This window comes from Columba livia, chromosome 1 (genome assembly GCF_036013475.1).
Source record: "Columba livia isolate bColLiv1 breed racing homer chromosome 1, bColLiv1.pat.W.v2, whole genome shotgun sequence".
Taxonomy (NCBI): domain Eukaryota; kingdom Metazoa; phylum Chordata; class Aves; order Columbiformes; family Columbidae; genus Columba; species Columba livia.
In genome coordinates, this window is record NC_088602.1 from 137,806,581 (window position 1) to 137,829,932 (window position 23,352).

Genomic DNA, 23,352 nt, shown 5'->3' on the forward strand with positions numbered 1-23,352 from the left:
TACTGCTGCTTTTCAGAATTAGAAACAGAAATAGATCTAATTGGGAGTATAAGAGGGGATCAGCCAATCTATATCACCATGGGTTTTCTCAGTATTGCAGCAAAATCCTTGAAAAGAACACACTATTTCTGATAGAAAGCACCGGTGATCCAATAGTAGCACTGACATTGATCATTACTAATGTGCACTTCAGCTATATATGCAAAGAGCAAGCCAATTTTAGCAATGCCTCTAGCTGTTCTGTGCCACTTTGGCAACCCTAATCAGCAGTAAACAGGCTTTTAACTGGAGGGTTAACCTGGGTTTATGATTGCCTTGCAACAACAGGACACCACATGTATAGTCTGTGTGTATCTGCTGAACACTATTCTCATCTCACCTGCTTCATGCTTGTCACATTCTGTCAGCTTTTATGAATTTATTACTCATGCAGTGAAAGGCTAATTCAGCACCATTGTCTATATCCTATAAAGTGATCTAATGTCACTATACATCATCTAGAACTTGACACCTTAGAAGGGATGATAGCCTTCATATCCTGTACTATAAACAGCAAGTGGATAAAAGCACATTAAATCAGCTTGCATTCTTCAAATTATAGATAGATTTTGTCACTTAGTGACAAAAATCCCTCCTCAGTTGTTTCTCTAGTGCTCTTCTTTTTACTTTTAAACCCTTAAGGTCTCAGTCACTGCCTCAGACCTAACTAGCTAAACCTGCTCTACGCACTTTCAGCCATGTGACATTCTTCCTTCCTGATGTTCCTCAGTACCCCTTCACTCCCCTCGCAGTAGCTTTTCTAAGCCTACAGCCCAGTTTGCCTGAGATGTTATAATAATGGACGGTTTCCTCTGCTATGTTGTCTTCTCTGCACACAGCAGAAACACTTCACTTGCTTCTGAATCTGCAATGTATTACAGGATTAACACATGACATAAATGGTTTATTTCTTTTGTAAAAGTCTGTAAAAGACTTTGGTGTACAGAACCACAATTATTTCAGCTCTTGTGCCCCACCTTCCTGGATTGTCCAAGACGTTCTAGAAACTCCAAACAGGGTCAGTGATGAGATGCTGGGTGCTTCATATTATTAATCCTCTGTTAATTGCTCCATCTAACTAAGGGGAAAAACATATCCCTACATATTAGCATTATGTGCCCAGCTTTAATACCTAGATACTTAATTCCATTTCAAAGTCATAAATTGCTAGTTTCTCTATAAAAATATAGTCACCCTTTGACCAAGATAATTTCTTGTCATTATACATGAAAAATTCTGGTAGGCAACAGATACCTTCACACGCCTCCAGTGGAAAATGTAGACAAAAAGATTCAAAGACTTATCCAAGGTCACAGAATCTCTAGTCAAAAAGTCACATCACACATCCAGTGTACCAAATCTTGCATCACTTCTAAAGCAACACGGATGGGACAACACAGGCAGTAGTTCCTTCCCCTCAGTATGGGCTGTATGAATCCCTACTGTACCCAATAAGAGAAAAGTCTCCACTTAATAAAAGACTGCATAATAAGAATGAAAAATTATGTGTGCTTAATCTAAATCAGTCTGATGTTCATGCATTTTGCTTCCTTTCATTACTATCTTCACTATGAAAGATGAACATTAACATGAAATGAGAATGACCAGCTGTTGGGCTTGGTCAATTTGCATCATTTTCTAATTCTTTAGTGTTTGAGGTCATTATCATCTAATCCAGTCAAAAGTGACTTCTCATGTCCAGAATACACCTTTTACAGAGGCTATTTTTTTTTAATTACATCCTGGGCCTGCTTTCAGAAAGCAAGTTGCTTGAGTTTTGCACTACTTCACAGCTGGGAAGCAATTACGCTACATTTGCAAAAGACCTGGTGCAACCTATTAGGTAGCTGGAGAATTCTTCCTGTTCTGAACAATTTGTTCTGTCTCTAGTAACATCTCTTCACTGGTTTGATAAAAGGCTCAGGAGAGAAACACTGCTAGACAGATAACAAAAACGAGTGTTCCTTAACAACAGATTTTTCTTCCCCACCTTTATTTCCTGTTTGAGGCATGTAAGGACCCATTTAATCCTGCTCCCACTGAAATAAAGTTAAATGCACCAGTGGCAAAGTTAACATTGTCTTCAATTACTTATTATTTGATGTTTATATTTATCATTTCTTTGCCTGGCAGTATTTAACACTGAGTCAATACCAGAAGGTATTTTGAGCTATTCATAAATAAAACAAAAGATAGACTCATTTCAAAAGGACTCTCAAAGCACAGGAACCCAGCAGCCCTAATGTCCACAAACACTTGTCTGCAGGTGTTACTTTCTGCACCTGAGTGGTCCCACTCTACTCAGCGCTTGTTAGGCCACATCTGGAACACTTTGTACAGTTTTTGTCCCTGCTATTCAAAATAGATGCAGACGGACTGGAGAGGGTCCAGAGAAGGGCCACGAAGATGACCAAAGGACTGGGAAGCAGCCATATGAGGAAAGGCTGAGAGAACTGGGCTTGTTCAGTCTTGAGAAAAGAAGGCTTAAGAGAGACCTCATCATCATGTTCCAGTATTTAAAGAGTGGCTACAAAGAAGATGGACACTCCCTTTTTACAAGAAGTCACATGGAAAAGATGAGGGGCAATGGGTACAAGTTACTCCTGGGGAAATTCCAACTAGACACAACTGGGAAATTTTTCAGGATGAGAACAATCAGCCATTGGAATAATCTCCCCAGGGAAGAGGTGGATTCCCCAGCACTGGACGCTCTTAACGTTCAGCTGGACAGCATGTTGGGCCAGCTTGTCTAGAATGTGCTTTTGCCAAGAAAGGTTGGATCACATGATCCTTGTGGCCCCTTCCAACCTGGTATTCTGTGATTCAATTGAGTGAATTTAAGCAGCATAGTATTTACCCTTCTAATTAGTGGAGGGAACATGACTTCAGTCACCAAGAGCATGAAATCAGATTCAAATATGGACCCTGTACATCAATCCCTAAAGAACAGCTCATAAAACATATCTCCATAACTTAATGCAGTTTGTTGTTCCCTTTTTGTTTGCCTAAATAATTTGTTCTTTCTGGCCAGTTGGCATGTGAATGGATGCACATTCATATAGCATTAAAATAGAATTATGTCTGAGCTTTAAAAATTACTTAAGATAAACCAAGCAACTGTGATTTTATTGTAAAAAAGTTAAATACCATATTCTGATTTTAAAGACATTAACTAAAGTCCATCCACATTCATGAAACTAACTGAGGTTTCCTATCATTCCATGTAACAAGGAAGAGCTTGTAAGTGTGCATAATATTGCCTTAAAAAAAAAACAAAACAACAGAGGTCAAAGGAAAAGAATCCTACATGTATTTTGTATAAAAACCTCTTGGTTTTGGGGCCAACCTCATGATTTCTTGAGGCATGCCTCTGGGCCAGTAACATGTGCATTCATTCTTTAACTGAAAATGAATCAAGCTCAACACACAAAGATCCTGCAAATAGAACAGGACCATAAATGCAGAACAGCAGAATCTGTCTCTTTTGCCATTGCAACGCTGTTGTTAGAAAATAACACCAACAAAACTCTTGGAAGGAGTTCCACAGGAGAACATTGGAAATTAAGGCAAGTCAACTGATTTAACACACAAACATCCATGTGGATGCTCATGTTCCCTGAGGAGCCTTAGCTACAATGGCATAAGACCATCTAAGACCCACCACTACAAGGGTAAACCCCTGCAATCCACCACAGCTGCTTCACAACACTGTGTCTGACACCCCCCAGCCTAGAAACTCCTCCAGCTTGGGTACATTCTGGGGTAAACTTTCACCCTGGTTCTCCTCTCACTGATGACTGTGCAAATCAGGACTGTCAGCGGTGTTGGACCTGTGTATATTCGGGTAGGTAGGAAGAACTGGACCCCTTGTACTTAGGCTTTTCAGTCTTTCACATCATGTAGAGGCTACTAGGACACGTTAGCCAGTTAGGCAGCAAGCCACAGCACCAAAAAGAACATTTTACCAAGCCATAAGTGGGGTCTGCCCACAGGCAGGCAACAGGGGACACAGGCACAGTGATACCCTGGCATAATACTCAACTGACGTAGCTCTGTGCTGACCTGTCCCCTACTAACTGGTTGCTACAGCAGGTAACTGCAGATATGTCAGCAGGTCGGTTAGATGTCCACAGACTGCAGGACATCCCTGCAAGCACAGGTCATGTGTTGCCACGTAATTTTAGTCCAGTGGTAATACTCTTTATATTAAATAATAAGGGTGCAGTACATTAATGCTTAAAGAACCACAAACCAACCTTGACGGTAAATATAACATCCCTGCCAAGAGATTTTTATGATCTGGGGAAAATGTGAAGTGCAGGATTGCACAAGACAAACAAAGGAAGATTTCACACAAGGCATAGTCACTTTGTGCATTTTCTTTATGGTGTATTTCTTAGATTGAGACGTTTTGCCAATACATTTTTATAACATGGTCCCATAGACAGCTAAGATTGATTGGAAGATGTAGGGGAAGAAACAAAAGGCCAGAAATAAGAAATCCTTAAACCATTTTCACAAACAAAGAAAAAGCACGTGTCTACATCCCCAATGGTTCAAGCCTCACTTTGCCAAAGTGTAATAACTTTTGAGTGCTGAGTCTGACCCAAAGAATATTCTAGATGTTGATGAGCAGAAGTCTATTAACTCAAGTGAAGAAACAAACAAGAGAAGTGGGGTTTACATCGTACAGTCTTGTATCTGGTTCAGAGCCCAGCAGCTGTGATTGTCACTGCTGTAATGGCCAATGGATCAAACAACTGTTTCCCCGTAACAGAAGAAAGCCCGGGGCACACAGTGTCCCTGGCAAGCAAAGACTGACAGGGATTATAGTATGAGGGCAATGGGCCATGGAAGACTGCAGACACAGCCCCTGACATGTGTCAGAGAAAGGAGAAGGCCGGAATCATATCAGAGCTCCTCCCGTCAGCCAGGGATGGGACTGGGACTTACTAGTGTCCCAGCAAGAGGTGGTGTTCCATTTGGTAGCACTGGAAATAGAAAAGGATAATAAAAGAGTGGTATGCATGCAGTGGGAGAGGCACACAGAACGAGAAGAAACAGAAAACCCACAACGTGTGCAATGTACTTTACTAACAGATACATTGAGAAGCATGACCTCCTTCTGTACATACAGAATCTTTTAAGCAAATAAAATAATGGATAACTCAATTTGAATTTCCCTGGTCGACTTCATACAACGTTGGAGGTAAGTGTTAAAGAATCTGAAAAAGGAGAATTCAATGAATGTACATACAGGAAAACTGTCCTTCAACTGATCTGCAAATTTACTTTTGGCACTTCGTTAAGCCAAAGGCCTAGAGTCAGCCATTATATTCCCTACAAGCTAATAGATAGTTATAAAAATACAATGCTGCAAGGAAAATTCAAAATGCTACCTATAAAAAAAAAAATTCACCTTTAGATAGGTAAAGGCCACACCCAGCACTTGCTCTTCTGACCTGTTGTCTGGTGCTAAACGCAAGAATTACGGACTTGAAGCTGGTGTTTGCCCAACAAATGACATTTTCCCACACAGAACGCAGAAATTATTTGGCAAAATACTCAGCATGGGAGAGACAGCTTCATTATTAATGTAAATAGCTCGCTTTCTCAAATTACCAATTTTGCAAAAAGCATTAATTTGTGGGCTTTGACCCAAGAATGCAAAATGCACATTCATTTAGAAGAGATACAAGATGGTATTAAGAGAGCTACTGTGTACCACTTATGAGTAAAGCAAATGGACAGATCATGTACAGTCAGGGGTTATCATCCTAAGACATAGCAAAATACTAAGTGAACCTGGACTCAATACTATACTTTGGGGACTGATTGAATTCCATTAAAATAATTGACCTTAACAAACAGTTAATCTAGCCCTTAGCACAGTGACTGAGGAAACACCATGAAAGAATTTGCTTATTTCATTAATTCTGTAGTTTAAGTTCATAGAGAAGAGTTTTAATTTTCAACTAGGGTACTAAAAGCCCACAGTATGAGAGGGTTCAAGGAAAGCTGTGACAAACGCACGTTGTTTCACTTGAACATTTAATCTGTAACTTATTTGTGAAGGAATACGTTGTGTGAGCTCCAATTATTTAATGCTCTAGAGAATGGTATTCCATTTTACATTGGCAACTACTGTAGATCTTAGTGTGTCCGATTCAGCCTGCCCATTCTATACTATGAAGTTACATGAAAGATGAAAATTGTCATTTCTACAAGAGTAGAAGTACACCTGATCTTAAGTTACGCATCATGATAAAAATGTTTTCTGTAATTACAGCTCTACTGTATAGATATGTACAAGCATATATGCACCCCCACATATTTGCATGTCTAAATGAGTCTTTGGGTTTTAGGCATAAGCTTCTACTCCAGCAGCTCCCAAAAGCTGTTACCATTGACTGGACACAGGTGTTAAGAATAATTAAATATATAAGGAGTATCATTATTTAGGCATCTATTAGTGGAAATAACATTAAAGCAGATTCATTTTCCATTAGGCTTATTACATTATTCCCAGTAAGGCCACTGGTACATTCAATTTTCAACCATTATTGGACCAACGTTTTCCTGGGTCATTCCCAACTTAACAATATCCATAACTATTTCCAAGCACTATCTGCATTACTTATGTTTGGAGCTGTATCATATAGTCTTGTAGAGTATGTCTTCAAAACGGTATACATATTACTTGACCAGTCCCTAGGATTACTGAAGCAGTCCTGACCCTGTAAGTCACTTGTGTATTTTCTTTGCCAGATAAACCAACATATGGTCAACAGCAACCAATGCAGCGTTCTGCTATTAGAATGCAGCATAAGGCTCAGTAAGAGCGAGAAGCTCTGGCCTCTCACACATCCAGCAGAAGGTCTTGTTTGTATATCTTCCACAATTTGAGCAGATGGAGGGCTGGTGAAACACTGAACAAAACTGCTTTCCTTAAGAACAACAATTTTTTTTCCATTGAACCTATCTGACATCAATGCATTTTTCTTTTCCCAAAATTCTGTTGTCAAAAATATTACTGAAATTTTGTTCAAATGTATTTCATTAGAATAGACAAGTGATCCCAACCATGTTTTAACATTAAATATCACCAAAAAGACCCAAAGTATTTCACCCCAAATAATTCTATTTGTCCATGAAATCTGTTTTGTAAACCTACTTTTTTGATTACAGCAATATTATGAAAATTCTGATTAGTTCCAGTAAACAGAAAAGTCTTTGTCAATGCTACTGAGAGACAAGAAGACGAAGTTAAGGTAATGCAGAGAAGCTTGGGGTTCTGGATTCAATTTCTGGCTTTGCTGTAGACTTCCTACATGACCTTGGCTAAATCAGTGGAAAGAATATTAGGACAGCCTAATTTCTACTGACATGCCTGTCCCTAGTCAGCAGAGCCTTTGATAATTCATTCAGAAGCCCTAAATAAGGCAGCGAGCTGTAAGCCACACAGGATCAGCTGACAAAACAAATTCCAAGGGTGTCAGTAAACATCAGGCAACCTGAAGGTCAAGCTTGCAGACATTATTATTATTGTCTAGAGCCTACTCTCATGACAAGGACATCAGATTCCTCAAGACCTAAATATTCTCTTTCCTGGCAAGTAAAATACTACTTTTATCCCAAGGCTATTCCCCCAGCTCCTCCACACAACACTCTGCCTTCAGTTTTATTGCCCCAGCTCTCAACCTTCCTTTTCCTTCTTACACATTGTTAGTAAATCCACTTACAGTAAGCACTGCTACTAACTTTTTAAGTGGAGAGTTCCCTGTGACTGGCCTCAGCTGGGGCCCCAAGAGACCTAATATGATGTTGCTATACTCACAAAATAATAGCAAATTAAATATGATTATGCAGGCTAGCTTTCCATGGCCAACTGTATAGCCATCAAAACTAAGCTACTGCCAGCTGATGTGTTAGTTATATTGTGCTTGGCTGTTGGAAACAGAGGTTAGCTGAGGATATGTAACAATCCACGAATATGAAGCTGGGGTGCTATACTAACACAAGAACATTGTAAACTCAGATTTGCAAAACTGAAAGGATTAAATAGCATTCTTGCTGCATCCTGTAAATCTTTAAGAAAACAGTTTAAAAGAACAATAAGATGCAGCTGTCTGCTTCTAACCCTAGAATTTTGGGGGTAATCAGTCTACGTAATATCCCTTATCTAACCTATGCCTCTATCAAGCTCTAGCTGGTCTTTAACAGCATCACTAGTATCAAAATACCACAAAAATGTGAACACAAATTTTTAAAACTGTTTAAGAAATGATAACTTAATAGATGTCACATTGTAGAAAATGTCTATATGCTTGAAACTGCACACCAAGAAACAGAAAGACGTTGGCCTTACAAAATAAGTGAGAAACCTACAATAATGAAACATCATTTTACAAGGGTATTTACAGAGCTAACAGCTATGATCTCCAGTGGACTCTGAATTTTCTAGAAAGAGATCATCTTATTGCCAGGAAAAAAGTCACTCAAGAAAAGAGCCTATCCATCCATGTTCAGTTCTGGTTTTATCAGGTGGGTTACAAAGCTACCATGTTGTCTGCCTCTTTGCAGGCAGCAATTTTTTATCTGTGTTAATTCTCTTCAAACATTTTCACCTGGAAATGGAGACGATAAGAAATCAAGAAACAGGATATTAAAAGCAGACACTCAAATGGTATAAAACAGCCACAGGATGCATCTACTGGAGAAATGCACACTGGTGCTGCTAGCAGGAGATATTCCTGGTAATTCAGACAGTGCAGCAAGAATGTACTTGGAGCACATGTTCTCCCAGAACGATCTGGGCAGCCGTCTCGGGAGCACAACACGGAGGTCTGCGGAGCCGACAGTAAACCTGCTTGTCACATCAGAAATCTGCGTGCACGCTATACATCCCCATGTTTTAACACAGAAGAGCGAGATATCCGTTGCCTGGAGAAGCGCCTCTCTTCCCAAGTAGTTCGGCTGGCGGGCACCGGGACCACCGAGGCGAGGACCACCGGCAGCAACACCCGCCGCTGGCTGGCATTTAAACCCGGTGGACACCCCCGAGGGCAGGGAGGTGCCCGCGACCCGGGGCCGTGCGCTCCCCTCAGCTCTGAGGTGCCTCAGGAACCCCCGGCCGGCAGGGCAGCCCCCCTCCCCGCAGACGCCCGTGGCGGCAGAGCGCCGGCCTCGCCCCGGCCTCCCGCGGGGGCATGGGCGGCCGCTGCGCACCGCCCGCCGGGCAGGGCCGGCTGCCGCGGGGTCGGGGCCGAGGGGCGCCTCCGGCCCCTCCCCAGGCCGGCCACCCTGTGAGCGGGGAAGAGGGGAAGCCGCTCCCGCCACCCATCCACACCCAGCGGGGAAGGAAGGGAGGGAGGGAGAGAGGAGAGCCCGCCCGCCTACCTACCTGATTTGGGGTAGGTGACAATCCAGACGTCGCTGTCCCTCACCGGGAAATTGGCGATCTCCTCCATCTTCCCCCGGCAGAAGGGCGGCAGCCGCACCCCATTGTACTCGAAGTACTTGCTCTCGAACTCCCCGGGCGTGCTGGGGGTCTCGGCCTCACTCTCCGCCATCCTGTTCCCTGCCGGACGCGGAGCGGGGGCTGGGGAGGGAGGGGTGCGAGGTGCGGGGGCCGCAGGCGCTCCGGCGGGCGGGAGGACGGGCGAGCGGCGGCGGGCGCGGCAGCCCCTGCCCCGGCACGCCCCCACGCACGCACGGGGAGGGGGCGCGCGCCCGGCGGCGCATGGGCCCCGCGCGCGGTGATGTCATGCGCGGCAGCCGCAGCGCGCGGTGCCAACGGCCGGTAACTGCTGGGCCGCTGCAGCCCCTTCTGGGTTGCCCTCCCTGCCGGGCTTGTCCGCCCCTCAGCACCTCTCCTTCGCGGCCGGGCCTCTTCACGCACACCGTGCTGGGGCCGCAGCCCGCTTGGGCAGAGGGCAGGAGAAGGACCTGCCTTCCTCAATTTCACCTCAGAGCTCAGCCTGCAGTACGGTGCTCTGCGGTGCTGCAGCAGCGCCAAGGCCCGGCCTCAAGGCAGGCAGCCGGCTGGGGAGATGTGCGAGAGAGGGGCTTGAGCAGCAGCTGTCAGGTGTAGTCATTGCTGTCCTTGCAGTGAACCCCAGCACAATGCATCGGGAGGGTGAGAGAGAGTAAGGAAATACAGAATGTTAGGGATTGGAAGGGATCTCAAAAGATCATCTAGTCCAATCCCCCTGCCGGAGCAGGAACACCTGGATGAGGCTACACAGGAATGTGTCCAGGTGGGTTTTGAATGTCTCCAGAGAAGGAGACTCCACAGCCTCCCTGGGCAGCCTGTTCCATTTTTCTGGTAGGGGACACACAGCCAGCTTCTCCAGCAACACAGATCATTCAGTCCTTGTAATGCTCAGGTTTAAACCCATACCTGTTTTTTACACAATAAGCCATTTATCCTGGCTCCCTTTTCTCAATCTTTTGGGTGCCATCTCTCTGTCTGGGATGGCAACAGCTTTCATTACAGCCTGGGGCATCTTGCAGGTGAGCTCAGGCCTGGGCACCCAGCCCCTGCCAGGGCGGGTACCCAGCACATCCCCTTCTGACTTGCTCCTTTGCCATCAGAGCTGACTCTAACTTACCTTGTTTGGTGGTCATTATGCAGCAGAAAACACCGCTATTTCAACATCACAGAGGGCTGGTTAGTGAGGACACAGACCTGTCTGCACATCCCTCAATCTTCCTGTTAGAGCAACTCCAATCTCACTGCTCCTAGCAGCATAAATGAGGCCTGAGGCAGAACTCCCAGCTGGGTTTATGGGCAAGACAGCTCAGGTGCTGCTGTTCAGAGTATTTAAGTCCTCTTGATGCTTGAAGGGCAAGTATAAAAATTCTAACCCCTCTGAGATCTGCTTATATTACTGAAATGAAGACTGTTTTGGCTGTTTGATAAGGCATGAATGGAAAGCTAGCTACCTAAAGTTAAGACTTCTGTTAGTTCTAAAAAAGTCAGTGAAGAGTTTTGGTTTAGCTTACTCAGCCTTATAACAGCTACTTTGTGTTCGATTGTGTATGCTTCTGTAATAATGCTAGAATATAATAGAATTTATTTGAAAGCTTCAGATACAAAGTGTCTGTAGAAGATGTATATTTGAAAGAAGTATATAAAGAAGCAATAAAGCAAGGGAAGTGGGTACGATGACTTAGAAAATATATGTATCTAAGCACTAGAGAGTAAATTACAGTGAATTTTAATTGAGTTTATTGAATTTTAAACAGCAACCAGCTAGTGGCTGTGTGTCCTGTCCAACTGTTCCTTTTACAGGAGCAATCTTATGAAAAGCAACAGTGCAAACAGCTGAGGGCGGTAACTGCTTTCAGCCTTTGTAGTTCTGTCTACTAGCATGCATAAATCAACACTGTTACTGTAGTTTACTTATGTTTGTTCCGATTAATAATAAATTGCAGACATTGGAACTTTGGTTAGAGCGGATAGGAAAAGTACACCAAAAACTAACATCTTGAGTTGACAACAACAGGCAGCTGGGCAACTGGCATTCTGTATTTTAAGATAATATTGTGAACTCAGAAACAACTGGCATCCTGGCACTGGTGCCTGGTTTGTTGGTTTGTGGGTTGTTGGTGTTTTGGTTTGTTTGTTTGTTTTGCTTGTTGTTTTGTGGGGGGTTTTTGTTTTTGTTTGTTTGTTTCTCCTATGGTGTTTTAAATTGCATGATTTCTTCTCTTCCTTGCTTAATAAAATAATTCAAACCTGGAGTTTTCTGTGGAAAGTAGAGTTGTGAGGTTTTCTAGCCAGCCTTTGAGGCAAAATTTATTGGTATTTTCTGATGGTTAAAACATTAAGCTATACTAGTAATAGATAACTTTAAAGTCCAACACAACAGACAGACCTGAATTCAGGTCTCTGTTATTATTTTTTAAAATTTTAATTTAGTTTTTTTAATTCCTAACTTAGTCCTTGATTGTGGATATGGTCTTTGCTCAATACGTCAAGTGGAGGGAGCCATACTGACAATAGAAAAACAGTTTGTTTTCCCTTTAAGTGAATAGGAGTTGTACAAACATAACTCAGGGTGGAATACCAGCTTCTGAAGAACAAAAAAGCCAGGCAGGCAGTACCACAAGGGATGCAACAATAATTGGAGCTGTCCCTTTAGCAATGGATGCTTTCATTTACCTTATAATGTTTCAAATGAAAGAGCAATCCAAGCCCGGTGTGGTGGAGAAAGCAGGTGCCCTGGATTTGCTGCAGTTGGAAAGATCATCCCTGTGTTGTGGGGCAGTAAATCTTAATGTTGGACCTACGGTGCACAAATTGCACAGCTGATGTATGCATGTGGATATTAAGCATACAGGATTTACTGTGTGCATGCAGATCACCAGCCCAGTGCTTACTCATATCTGACATATTTGAGACACATCTGATTTGCTGGGAATTCAAAGACAGCTGAACTACAAAATGCATGACAGCGGTTTGTCTGGGAGTTCCCTGTAAAAAAACAAAAACACAAACAAACAAACCCAAAACCACCAACAAAAAAACCCCACCAACCAACCAAAAACAAAATGAAAAAAACCAACAAAACCAAAAAACCACAACAACCTACACATTGTGCCCAGAGGCAGTACACCCTTCGCAAACAGGGTAGTCTACAACAAAAATGCTGAAGCTGTTAGACTTTCATTCAGTTACCAAAGGGTATTTGCAAACAACTTGAGAATGATCCAGCATTAGAGCTAAATATGAATAAAATATGCTATATCAGCTTAACCATGCAGTACTGTTTGACTTACTTTCAAACTAGAGAGGAGTTTTGGAGGGAATCAGAATATGTAGCCTGCAAAGTTACTTTTAGTAGATTGCCTTTTTTTTTTTTCCCTGTTTAAAAGAAAAAATTTAACAGCATCTCCGTCTATTTGAATGTGTTCACAGCCTCTTCTGTAACACTTAGACTATTCTGTAATCTAACTGATCTCAGAATATGTAGCTATTCGGTGTTCCCATGAAGCAGCAGAAAGAAATGTAGGTGAAAAAGTTTGAATTCTCTCACAGTGCTGTAAACTGAGACAAACTTCACAGAAGTCACTAGACTCCCCTCCCTGTAAAACTTGGTTGAGACATGGGAAAAGAAGATCTTATAAAAGGAATAAAATGTTCACATTAGGAAAATGTTGTCATTTTAAGATCTGTGAAAGTAGGTTTTAGTCCTAGAAAGAAGAATGTGTGTTCCTGTGCTGTTTAGATATACCTGTGTTTCTGTGGTCTGTCACTACAAAAAGCACTCCTATACTTTTGTATTGCTGAAGGGTCAGAAGGTGTCTGCTTGTCTTTGCTGTCAGATGTGCTTACTTATTAGCTGAAAATACTGTAAAGAATGGCCCTGTCTTGAGATGTATGTGTACTGTTGCACACACCAAAATGGAGTTTCAGCTTTCAAAATCTACCTGATGAAAAAATATAAACGTGGTAATGTTTTATGTCACCTCTTTATTAAACCATTGTAATAGCAACCTGCATCAAGGCTGAAGGGACATCTTCCCAGGAAGATAGACTTTTTGCACATGCTGGGGTGCCAACTGCAGTTTAGTTTTAGATGTGAAATCTGTAAATGCTATCTCAAGTATTACATGAAGCTGATTTAGTGATACCCTAACAACAGCATGTGGTATTGTATTAATGCAGTAAACAACTGTGCAGTAGATTGGTGTTTATAAAACACTGCTGTCTTTTTTGCTGTCTTTTATGTTTGTTCAGTGAGTACACATGAACTTTCAGGAATTTTTTTACTGACTCAGCCCAAATATGAGCCATAGCTGTGAGGTTTGAGCACATGATCCTAACACAGCATTTAATTCTTCTGCTGAGGATCAAGCCATTAATCAGCAGTCACCATCTCTTTTTTTGTCTGTTTCTAGTACCTGTAACCAGGAACGAGCGCTCTGGCCTCATATCTAGGATGTTAAGGAATGTGATCCCTTTTCTGCTAGGATTTCTATATAACTTTAATTAACTGAGTCTCCCTGTGCTTTAATTTCCAAATGTCAAAACAGTCAAAGTACTGTAATCCACCTGACAAGGCTATCTGAAGATAAATCTCTTGCCTCTCATTACCTAAGCACAAGATTCAAGGTCTCTCTAGGAGGCAAGATTGATGCAAATAATGTTTTCTTTGCAGTGATCCTGATCAATATGATTTGTATTTCTTGCTTAGTGTTCATATAAGATAAAGTTGAAAAGAGAGCCAGTTGCTCACTCCCAGGCTGCAAAAGACCACTAGCATTAAATTCAGTAGCAATGCAAAGCAGTCAGTGTGCAACCCTGATACAGGTCCTTACTGTATCATATTTTACACAAATTTACAGTGCTTCTAAAATTATACCCTGCAGCATTTAAAAGTCATCAGACTGGGATCATGAGTACGTGTAGACATCATGTATCATCTTTATTCTTAGCGCTATGCTTCCCAGCAGGCTGTGTAGGGAGAGACTTTCAGATGAGCTTGCCTTACCGCCAGCCTAAACAGTATAAGGAAACGTGTGGTCACTTTGCTGATGCATGGAATAGATTACGTATAAAATGAAGGAAGTAACATAAAAAGGCAAATAACTAAAAATCATCAGCAAGCTATGGTATCACTTCAAAGGAAAAACGCAAGAGGTACACCAATATTTTGGGTGAGTCAAAACAAAGATCACATGAGAGGAAGATGAGCAGCATGTAAATCAGCGCTGTGTATTAATGGCTTTGCTTTCCTGAAAGGTCAGAATTACAGTTTTGTAGATCCCCACCACAAATTGTGCAATGATAATTCCACCAGACAAGACAATATGGGGTATCTTGCATAACTCAGCTAGCCACACTGTAAGTATTTCCCCACTGAGCTGTAGATGGCTTTAGATGTCTGCACATTTCTATCTCTATTCCATCCTCCCGCAATTTTGAATTTGTAGCTATTTTTAACAGCAACTTTTATTCTAAAAAAAGAGCTAATTTTTAATTTGTTTTTTTTTTTTTTTGGTAGCATAAATTTATGTCTGGGACTGAGCTGTAAGGAAAAAAAAATTCTAACTTAATCTGCCCTAGGTTTCATTGGAAATGTTCACAATGTGGCTCTGTAAGCAAAGTGCTGGCCTGGGATGTAGGGGATCTGGATTCCATTGCAAACTCTTGCTGCTTCTGTAGGTCAAGTTGGGTGAGTTACTTTGCCACACTTCGCTTAAGTCACCCTTCATTTTAAATGGGGACATAGACAGGTGAATGTATTTATGTGTTCATGGGAGAAAGTAAAATTCAATGTTGATAAAGAACAATGCTATCAATTAGCTATGCTTATTAATTAGAAGTCTTAAATTTGTTATTTGTGTCATTATTAAAGTTGAAGAGAAACATTTTGGGCATAACTTAAATGGTCTCTTAAGTAAGATCAGGGCACTGAAGGTAAATGGTTGTTTTAAGGCAGTAATTAGTGTGGCTTTCACTGTATTCATGTAGTAACTGTTAGTTTTCAGTGTGTTAGGAGAAGCAGACAACTGAGTGGCCTTTGGATATGCTGGTTTCATTATCTCTGCATAATAAAGGTTGTGCAGCTATCTCATATTAAACCGGTTTATTTTTGAGGGGCCTGATTTGAACATCTCAGTGATTCAGTACCACTCAAACAAGTCAGTTCTACAGGAGTTTTTGGTGATTGTTACGGTTGCAACACCATAGATACTGAAGACTCATAGCAGCTGAACTGAATGTGGCTGCTTTAGTGCTATGGACTTAGAGTTATTTTCCCTTCAAAATGCCTCTGAATTTATCTTTCTCAAAGCAAGCTACTGTAGAAATGACACAGATACAGTTGTCCCTGATGAGAATCAGTGAGAAACATTTCATTTATATTGTGCTTCTAAAAGTATATTAGTATAATATTTTTATCTAAACATGGACATAGAGGTATGAGGATAGGTAATCTTCAAGTCAGGGGCCTTAAACCACACAAGACTCTGTGAACTACTGAATGGCCTTTAAAGTGCATGCTTTTGTACTGGTTTTCTGGCATTCAAACCACTGCAGAATGTCACGTCCAGATACATTTGTACATGCAAAGACAACTCTGAGCTGACTCTGCACAAGTCAGGCTTTGGTGTAGCCAAGTTTGTGTAGTGATGTAGGGGGGCTTCATTGCTTCCAGGCAACAGCTCAGCCTTCTGGGGCAGCTGAGCAACTGTGTGTGGATTTAAAGGCTTCGCATGGTACTGGACTAGGGACTATGCGCTGTGCTTTGCAATGTCTACCCTTCAGGCACTTTTGTAAAACCACTCAGATACCAAATCAACATCTCCTAGCAATTACAGCTTTATAAATCTTGCCTCTAGCCTTGAAATTAAAAGAGAAAAAAGGTAGTGTTAAAGGAAATTAGCTACTATAGCTGTGAAATAATTTTCACAATGAGGGTGTAGATGGCAATAAAAGGTCACAGCAAAGAAAGATGCTGCTCAACTGGGCTTCCTAGGTGTGTCCAGAGTTGCTTTAATCAACAGGTGTTGATCATGGTTCTAGACCACTTACCTCAGAAGGGAGTAATATGTCATCCTAGACAATCTCTTATATGATTTCAGAAACCTACAGAACAACAGTCTCTGTTACACATTCATTACAAAAATTGCCTCACATCACAGGTGTCAAACTATGTTACATTTATACAGTCCTAAAATTACATTCGGCCCTATGAAGGCAACTGCGAGGCTGGTGTGGGCCCCAGTGAAAATGAGTTTGACACCCCTGCCTCACATCAACACAGAAAACCGAATGGGTGTGTGTAACTGTGAGGCAGCTTTCTGCCTCATTTACTAATGGATTTCTGGGAAAGAAAAGGCTAGAGGAAGGGGTTAGAGAGATTGAGGGGAAACCATTTAAAAAAAAAAAAAAAGAGAAACATATCTCTGCTACTGAGGTGAGCAAGCTAGAATGTCGAGGAAGAGACAGGACAACCACAGAAAGGCAACATAAAGGTAGTCAGTCTAGGAAGAGTGGAAGTGTTTACCAGATAGAGGTGGAAGGATCTAGATGCTGAAATGAGTGTGCCAGGTTGCTTGCAGTAATGGGTGGTGGCTTGCCACTGAGCCTGCTGCTGTCAGGACCATTAAAGGTCCCAGAAACATAAGACAGAAATTGAGGGTGAGTGGGAAATGGAAGACCACACAAGAGGCCTAAAAGAAGGTAAGAGCAGATTTGTATAGTAATGTGATCCATACTAAACTACTCTAAATGTTGATTAGGACTTAAGATGCAGACATTGAAGAATACGTGACTTGGATTACATGAGCACTATTAGCATGAATATGGCTATTCACATACTTAAAATGACCATGTGCAGTAGTAGTCTCTTTCATGGACATGTTAAAATGTACAAACTTTGAGTGGGAACTGATAGTAGTAATGTCATTAGTGGCACAACTGACACAATGTTCTGTATGTTCATGGATATCACATATGCACTTAACTAGTCATCTACCACTTCAGAACAGATTTGGGTCAGGCTAGATATGATGATTAAGAAAATAGTCACTCTTGGTGTCATTCCTGATGGTTCCATCTGTCAAGTTTTACTTTATATTTTGTGTGCATGTGAGCAGACAGAACCCATGATGGTTGCCAAGGTTAGACTCATTCTCAAAGGCGTTCCCAGAGAGTCCAGTATTGTGAGTTATGTCACCTCAGCCTCAAAACATACACCTGAGGAAATGTGATGAGAGACATGGAGCAACTGGCTCACATGGTTCTCACAAACATGCCTGCTTCTTGTTTTTAACTCCTGTGGCAATCCTGGGCTAAGGGCTGCCTTCATTCTATGTGAGACACTGAATAGTGACAAAATGTCTATCACGTACACAGCCTGTTTGTAAGAACAGAATTCTTGCATACTAGAATCAATGCAAAAGTTCTCCTTCCTTCTCTTTGGTAAGCATCTTTGGAGCAGGTGGTGCCTGATACATGTTACCTGTGAACCTGAGCCACAACAGTACAGCCATCCAACACTGGCCTCAGCTGAACATGTCTCACACATTCTCAAAGCAAGGTAGGTAGTACCATCTATGATTTATCATGCAACTAGAGTGCTTCTTTTCAATCTTCAGAGAAACCTTTTGGTATTTTGTTGTCTGAGCTTGAAATTCGTCTCCCTAGTCACTCATTTGATTCCTAAGTGTGTGGTGGAGAAAGAGGAATTTTAAGGGACTGTTTCCTCTTCTGTAATTGTAATAAGTCCAAGATGACAACCTCTATGGGGTAAATATCCTGGACACCTACCAATTGCTGCTGCTGCAGCTTCTCTGAGGAAAGGGGGCTGCTAAATTCTAGCAGAATATTCAGCAGTGGGAAAGCGCAATGGTTGGAAAGAACTTAAAAAGGCAGAAGGAAGTGTGGTAACAGATATTCTGAGGAAGGTAGTTGCTCAAAGCATCAAAATATCATTCCTATAGCTCTCATTGTAGAGAGTACAAGTTGCAGGATTGGACCATGATCTTGCTGCTTGGTGAACACAGGACAAAATAAATCTCCCTTACAATTATTCCAGACACTAGCACAGTAGCAGGCACGTATTGCTGAAAGGGAGGGATATATTTTCTCATACAAGTGTTTGAATAACATTTCTTATTATGTAAATTGGGTGCAGACAGAATGGCTGTTAGCACTTCAGAAATTGCAGCCTAGACTTTTCCCTTGTTTTGCTAAGGCTTCTTGTGTGAGTGGTGACAGCCACTGTAGTGTTCTTCAGGACGCATCTTCTTTCTGATCCTGCCTGTTGCTCCTTGTGCAAAGTGTACTCTCTGAAGGCTTGTGTGGCACAGGAAGAGGGAAGCCAGGCTCTTCCTCTATTCTTACCACAAAAGGGTCTGCTCAGCAGGGAGCAGGAAGAGATGTGAGCAATGCCTACATCATCACCTGCATGGATTGTGTAAGGCACAGAGAGAACAACCCTCAAGTACCCAAGAGTGATTACACAAAACTGACTGAACCTTCTCTGTAAGATGCTACGACTGGTTCTGTCATAAAAGCAGTATTAGTCCATAGTGGTCTGATCATGCCCAAGTGTCTTGTAATGCAGATTAACAAACCACATTACTGTTGTGCATTACTATATGCCGGGCTTCAAGGCCATTCTGCCCTGCAAGGTTTGAAGTGATATACAAATGGAAGAGCAGGCTCTTTTAGTGGCAATTGCTGCATTTGGAAACGAGGAGTTGATCTTTCAGCTGCCAAATTCACATGTTGACTATTACACAGTCAAGAGATTTTTGCTTCCAGACCACCTCTGGCTCCATCCTGATCCTAATATGTACGGCTAGCAATATGGTTCTTCAGACAAACATCACAAGGACTATGATACAGTACCTGCTGGCCTGTGGCAGTATCGTGATTATTCTGGATGTTTCGTCAGCTGCATCATGAAAGCACCCATGAATAGTTCAGAGATAATGTGTCTTCTGCAAATGACTGCACTCATATCCTGTGGGTGGACCTGTAATGAGGGTATAGGTCACAGTCTTTGAAGAGTATGTCATATGCTCAGGTGTACTATGACTTATATTAATCAAACCCATTAATTAGTCTGGCAAATAGCTCTGTATGTTTTTCTTACATTATACTCTCAGTAGCAAGCGTACCTGTTTGCTAAATGTAATTTGGAGCGTTCGGAATATAACTGCTATTATTCCTAATTACTTCTATTGTCGTAAGTTACGTACCAAGGGCTAAGAAAGCATAGGTGCTGCGTTAAAAGAAAAAAAAAAGTGCCATAAAATCCTTAGGACTGTAATTTAAATGTTGAATCCTGATTCATTTCTCACTAGTTTCTATGGGATTGATCATATGAAGAGATGTAAGCTTCATGTCTAAAAAGAGAACCAATACAAACCAGATGTACTCCAGGAGAGACACTATTGTTCTGATGCTTAAACATGCAGATGGGAAGTAGAAGTCTTAGTTCCCAATTGCAGTTTTGCTCTTATTTACTTGATGTTCTTACTCCAGTTCTTAAACTTCCTCTTTCCATACTTGTAAAATGTAGCGAATGTCTTTCTCTTAGCGTCTCAAAGTCTTTATGATGGATTTACTAAAGCCTCCTCCTTACAGCAGCCTCTTCTGAGCTAAATGTGAGGGTGTTTACCACATCCAGTGCTGTGTTCTTCTCACCACAAACTCCAGCTCCCAGTACTTCATACTTGTTCAACCTTCAATTACACACCCTAGCAACAGTGACAGAGGAAGGCTATTAAAGCCTCCTTCTCTTATTTGTCTTCTGTTGCAAGTTTTGTAACTTTGCCACCAGGGCATGTATGTGTGACCACCTAGTGAGTGAACAGTACAAATCCACACAGAGAACGCTTGATCTGCACGCATTTGGTATAGTTTGTGCAAGACAGGAAGGAGGCATCAGAGTAATTGGAGAAATTAAAGCACAGGCAAACTGCTTTTATGACCTAGGAAAGCTGAGCAAAGACTGACTTTTCGTTGAGAGGCAGCTGCAGTGAGCACATAATTAAAATCTCCTGTGGGGATGATACAGAGGAAATGAAATTTGTATCAAGCACTGACACAGAGAGGAGAATTGCTAGGGAAAGAAGCTGTTAAAAGGAAGCTATTGCCCAAGAAGTTCTGCATTGAAAGACTTGGGAGTTTCTGACCTAGTACTGCAAGCTATTCTGGTTATGTCCAGTACTTTGTGTGGCTTGTGCAGGAAACCATTCCAGGAGCAGAAGGCAAGGTGTCCAAGTCTGCATGTGTTCCGATGCCATCTGAACAAACTACAGTAAGCCCCCGAAATAAGTCTTGTTTTCTCACAGATGAGCCTTTCTTGTGTTTAAACTGAAGGACCCTGAATGAAGGCCTGGGCAAACAAAGATGAAAAACACATTTGTGACAAAACTTCAAATCCCCATCATCCATGTCCTTGGACTGTGGCCTGGTCATAAAACATATACTGGGTGAAAATGAAGGGTCCTCACCCTCACTGTGCTTCCTGTGGATGCTGCAGGCTAGAAGAGTCTGGGGGCCAGGAGAAGGGAAAACTTCAGAAGTGCATCCCAGGAGTCTTGGGCTTCTTTCCCCTGGTACTGAGCAGAGTGCTGGGGGCATTGGCTGGCTTAGTAATGCAGTTTTGAACAGGCTGTGATTTAGTACACAGCTCCAGGACCCTTTTTATGAAATTTGTATTATTTTTTCATTCTCCTATTTGTTCTTAAAAATCCTGGTAGAGAGTTCATCAAACTATCTTGAATTACACTGAATAGTCATAATAAATACAGCTCAGGTCATAACTGAATATGTTCTACATATAATTGAAGGTGCTGTACTGAGCAAGGTATTAAATAGCAGATAGAAATAAATGCAGCTGTCACCGAGTTGCTTTGCCACTACTTTGAGATGGGTAGTAAAGGCAATTTCTTTGGATGCATATGAGAAATTAATGTGAAGTAAAACCTTCAAGCAGCTCTGTGCAAATTAACATGAAAGGCTTTCAGCTGCTGTTAATGCAGATAAAAGCCCTCCTGGACAATCTAACTCCAAACCAGTAGTTACTAAATCAGTGATGGGTGTTCTGAAAGGCTGTGGCAGGAGGAGTACTTTCATTGTGGAGGTGAGTTGGAGGGAGGTTTAGTCCAATTGCAAAAGCAACTCCAAGTGTCTTGTGCTCTTGGGAATCTGACAGCAAAACAGGAAAATATGAAATGAGCTTTTCAATCCCAGCTGTTCAAGCTAGCATGTTACAGAGAAATTTATTCTGTAAGTCTCTGAAGACCAAGCCAGAACGCTTTAATTTTTCATATTGCAGCTGTGAAGTTCACATTGTTGTCAGGTAGTAAGGTGCAACTGGCACTCATGTGCCAAACATCTTATGCTTTACAACAGTTATGCTTGATTTTTGAAGCAGTCACTAGGAAGAGGAAAATGCACAGGGGTACTCTTTAAACTTTAACAACAGTGGGATTCTTCAAGTCCTTACTATTCTTTTGCTCAGCTATAATTTTGCAAAGTACAGCTTGATTTTTTTTTTTTTCCTCAGAATCTGAAGCTGAGGGTGATATTGTGGATTGCTGCTGAAAGTAAGGCTTTCCTTTGTAACAAGGGAGGTAAAGTCTTCAGCAATGGTGGTACATTTGGGCAGGAAGTGCTCGTTGGTGAGGTCTGCTCTGCGTTTCACACATAGGCCCAAATCCATTATCGAGCTTCAAGTTCTTATTAATAATGGAGAGCCATATGTTAAAAAAATTAATGTTTCCTAAACTGCTTAGGTATTTACACTGTGAATTGCACTGAAGCTGTGATAGCCTGTAGGGGTTCTCCAAAGCCCCACCATGTTCACTACAGGCCGAACAAGTAGCCTGCATTATTCTTTCAAATTAAGTTTTAAAATGGAGCACTATTTTTGATCAGAATCACTGTGTACTCATTCCTGATGTAACCATCACCTGAAGAAAGAGCCATCATTTTCAAGTGATAGGAAACTCCCGTTCTTTGGATGGGTGTCCCTGCTTCCTCAGCCAGTCCTGCAGGAGCGATGTACATTCATTGTGTGAGCACTCCTCTAATCTGCTTTACTAGCAGGTCACCCTTGTATTTCTATAGCAAATTAAACTAAAATGTGTAACTCCACATTGAAGCAAATAATGCCAGCTCCCATTGCTTTTACCAGTGTTGCCATGGGAGCAGTCATCTCCAGAAAGGGGTAGCAGGGAGACGAACAAGATACAACTGGTCCATAGATTTACAGCAGGAACTTGTGGCCAGGGTCATGTTTTACAAATTAAATAGCATGTCCATGGACTTCAGTGATTCCATTGCTTTTGGTTTGCACAGCAAAAGTCGTTATCAGAATCAGAATTGCTGCATCTCAATGAATACTTTTTATTTTAATAAATAATAAGGAAATATCCACTACTCGTGTTTCGTGTGCCAATATTTCCAGTGCTAGAGAACACACATAACAGAAGCATAACTCAGGGCAACTTTTTAAAAAGTGTATCACTTCCTACACTGCAATTTCAGACAATGCAATTTGCATTCACAGACTGAAACTGCAATGACTGTTGCACCTTTAAATGCTTCTTTCTCTTTCGAGGGGGTGGTTTCCAATTGAGGGCTACAGCTGTGACTACCAGTTGTCATTCTGCAACAGTAGGAACACATTGAGTGTAAACTCCATTGCTTTTCATCTCTGTCATAGGGATGAAGCAGTCTTGGATTTAAATACGGATTTAAATGATTTTTGGTTAAAAAAGGATACCTCATGGCCTAAGTAAATAATATATGCATGGAAAAAGCACATAAACAGA

The 23,352-nt window shown here is 41.7% G+C and overlaps 1 protein-coding gene across 3 annotated transcripts in view; it reads right to left on the reverse strand.

Moving 5' to 3' along the window:
• The window catches only part of SULT4A1 (sulfotransferase family 4A member 1), a 32,028-nt gene extending 22,281 nt beyond the window's left edge, over positions 1-9,747 (reverse strand). For all 3 annotated transcript variants that reach the window (XR_010466673.1, XM_065032702.1, XM_065032713.1), the window contains exon 1: positions 9,443-9,747. Coding sequence is in view for 2 of the 3 variants with exons in the window: in XM_065032702.1 (XP_064888774.1) it covers positions 9,443-9,611 (169 nt within the window). In the remaining variant the exon portion in view is untranslated. The remainder of the gene's footprint in view (positions 1-9,442) is intronic.
• Between the last annotated feature and the right edge of the window lie 13,605 nt (positions 9,748-23,352).